The 2,831-nt window shown below is 38.4% G+C and overlaps 1 protein-coding gene across 1 annotated transcript; it reads right to left on the bottom strand.

The window, feature by feature from the left end:
* Positions 1-2,156: 2,156 nt before the first annotated feature.
* LOC104087747 (uncharacterized) lies at positions 2,157-2,831 on the bottom strand. Its single transcript, XM_009592307.2, has one exon. The coding sequence runs from the start codon at positions 2,829-2,831 to the stop codon at positions 2,157-2,159; it is 675 nt and encodes a 224-aa protein (XP_009590602.2).

Here is a 2,831-nt window from a genome sequence, read left to right as displayed (position 1 = left end):
TCAACTGAGTTTAGGCAAATCCTGATTAGGCAGGGCAAACCTCAGTGTTGAGTCTAGGCGAATCTCATGCAGTGAGGCAAACCTTAGCGAGGGATCCTGGGTACATAAGTTAACAAGTCTTAGGCCCTAGTAACGCGTTTTAAACCAGTGAAGGCTTAGGCCAAGACCGGATAATATCACTAGCGGGTTGGGCTGTTACACAGGCGGTCTTTTCCTACTGTGCTATCATCGTATCATCAATGCTTATTAAGTCTCGCGCATGAACAGGAAGGGGCTATTTGATTTTATTTTTCTCAAGTGAGGCATGAATGTATTCGAGTGAACTTAGTAACCTGCAACTCTTTGAAGTGCTTTATTACCTAAAGGATTAGGAAATGAGAGAAATGTTGTTTGCGGAATGAATATCAAGAATTCCTATAGCCGCCTCCATGGGATTGTGGTGCAGTTGTTTTTTTGGTGTTGATAGAGGAGGTTTATGCACCTTCGGGTTTTGTGAAGCATTTTTATGTGTTTACTGCTTTTTTAGGTTTAGTTGATGAATTTGAGAAGCAGGTTCAGGAAACTAACTAATTAGGCTTACAAGCCATGTGCCTATATGATGCAAACAAACTATGCAGAAACTATGCTCAGATTTTAATTGCCTATCAAGTGAATCTTCAGTTATAAACTTTGCATGGCTGTATCAATCAAATATGCGTGCCTCCTTGAATAGTTCTTTAGTTAGTTAGAACCATGCTATCTGTATGGGCGAAAAGCTTCACATCACATATCTGACTTGGTCAACGGTGTAAAAGCCTTCGAAGGCAATTGTGCATTGGCATTATCGAATATCGAGCGATCAATGTCACGAGAGGAAGGTGGGTCGTCGATGAGGTCGAGGCGGTCCAACAAAGACGAGGACGAGGATGAGCACCTCTCTTCGGCGTGCAGTAACGGCTAGTTCTAGGATTTCTATTCCCTAGAGAATATTTCAATGAATATTCCCCCATTTGTATCACCTAGGGTTTTGTGGCTCATGTACCCTTATAAATAGAAAGATATGTAGTTATAGAAAGGGATTGTACACTTTTTGTAAAAGAACAATATATTGATATTTTCCGAAGATCCTCTCTTTTTCATATACATACAAAGTTTACCTTTTTACATCTTTATCTATCTTTTCTTCCCCGATCGAAGAAGAATCAGAATATTCAAAGGCTTATTATTATCCATCATAGTTAGAAGGATCATTGGGAAATATCACCCTTGTCGGGTGACTTTTATTCGATTATTTACTTAAATGCTATTTATTATCATTTATTGCTTTCTTTCATATTCTTGAATCATTATTGCTCTATTATTAGTCCAAATATAGTGTTACCAAACGACACACGTGCAATATTCTTCATAAATACACTAGATCTATAATTTGGATATTAATATTGACTTAGATGAACCCTTTTCACTATAAATCTGATTGTATAAAAATCTAGATCTAAATTTTGGGTCATACAGTTTGGCGCCCTCTGTGGGGATTTCTCAATCAAGTTTTTAGTTTCCATCAGGTCTATAACTCACATGATTTGCTAATCTAACAAACCCGAAATGTTATCCTTTTTCTATGTGTGTGCATACAAAAAACTCTATGACAGATAACCAAGGAAACAGAACAAAAGCGACGGACAATGTCCCGCTCAACCTCATGAGTGCCATCGACGAAGGGTATGACATCCAAGATGAGGAGGTGACTCTCACGGCATCCCCCGGACTAGGGAAGTCGCCTATACCTTTCTGCAGCATAACCAAACCGAATGGGAAGGGGCCTTTATGTCCACGAGAGAGGGAGCGCCACTCACTATGAGAAATTTTTAGAGAAAAGGAGAAAAGAAACAAAGTTAAATTAATGATTCAATAATGACCTTTTAATGTAATTTCGAGCAACTCTGATTATGATACTAATTGATACTAATAGTTACTACTCATGTAAAGAACTATGATTACATGATGTTTATTCACTAGCTACTATAAATAGATAAAAATAAAAATCAAACTACTCAATCATCTTTAACCACGGATCCATCACCGATCAAATGGTCTATTTTTTCATCAGGGTGCTCAAAGAAGTCTGCCACATCCAAGTGGGTGATGTCAAATTCATTTTTAGAGACAAAATTAGCTTATGAGCCTTTATTCTTTAGAGATGCTTGATAAAGCTCAACCAAATATTTTGGTGTACGATAAATATTTGCCCAATGCCCTTTTCCAGCGCAACGATAGCATTCAGTTTCTGAACACTTTGCCTTTGGCTTCTCATTTTTTCCTTTCCACTTTTGGTGGTTATTTTTCTTTGGGGGATGATTAACACTAGAAAAATTTCTTCCTTGGCCACGGCCACGATCACAAACAGGGCCACGACCTTTTCCACGCTTAGCATAATGGGAACACACCTCATCCACTTCAGGCAATGGTGTAGCCCCGGTGGATCGATTATCGTGATTTCTCATGAGTAAGTCATTATTTCGTTCAGCCATAAGGAGAAGGGAAATCAACTCAGAGTACTTCTTGAAACCTTTCTCTCTGTACTGTTGTTGCAGGACCATATTGGAAGCATGAAACGTTGTGAACGTTTTTTCAAGCATATCATAGTCAGTGATACTATCTCCACAGAGTTTCAATTTAGAAGTAATTCTGAATATCGCCGAATTGTATTCAGAAACAGACTTAAAGTCTTGGAGCCGATTATCGTGATTTCTCATGAGCAAGTTATTATTTCGTTCAGTCACAAGGAGAAGAGAAATCAATTCATAGTACTTCTTGAAACCTTTCTCTCTGTACTGCTGTTGCAGGACCAT

The sequence above is a fragment of the Nicotiana tomentosiformis genome, chromosome 6 (assembly GCF_000390325.3).
Source record: "Nicotiana tomentosiformis chromosome 6, ASM39032v3, whole genome shotgun sequence".
Taxonomy (NCBI): Eukaryota; Viridiplantae; Streptophyta; class Magnoliopsida; order Solanales; family Solanaceae; genus Nicotiana; species Nicotiana tomentosiformis.
The sequence above is the reverse complement of the archived record's forward strand: the minus strand, read 5'-3'. Positions and strand labels throughout refer to the sequence as shown.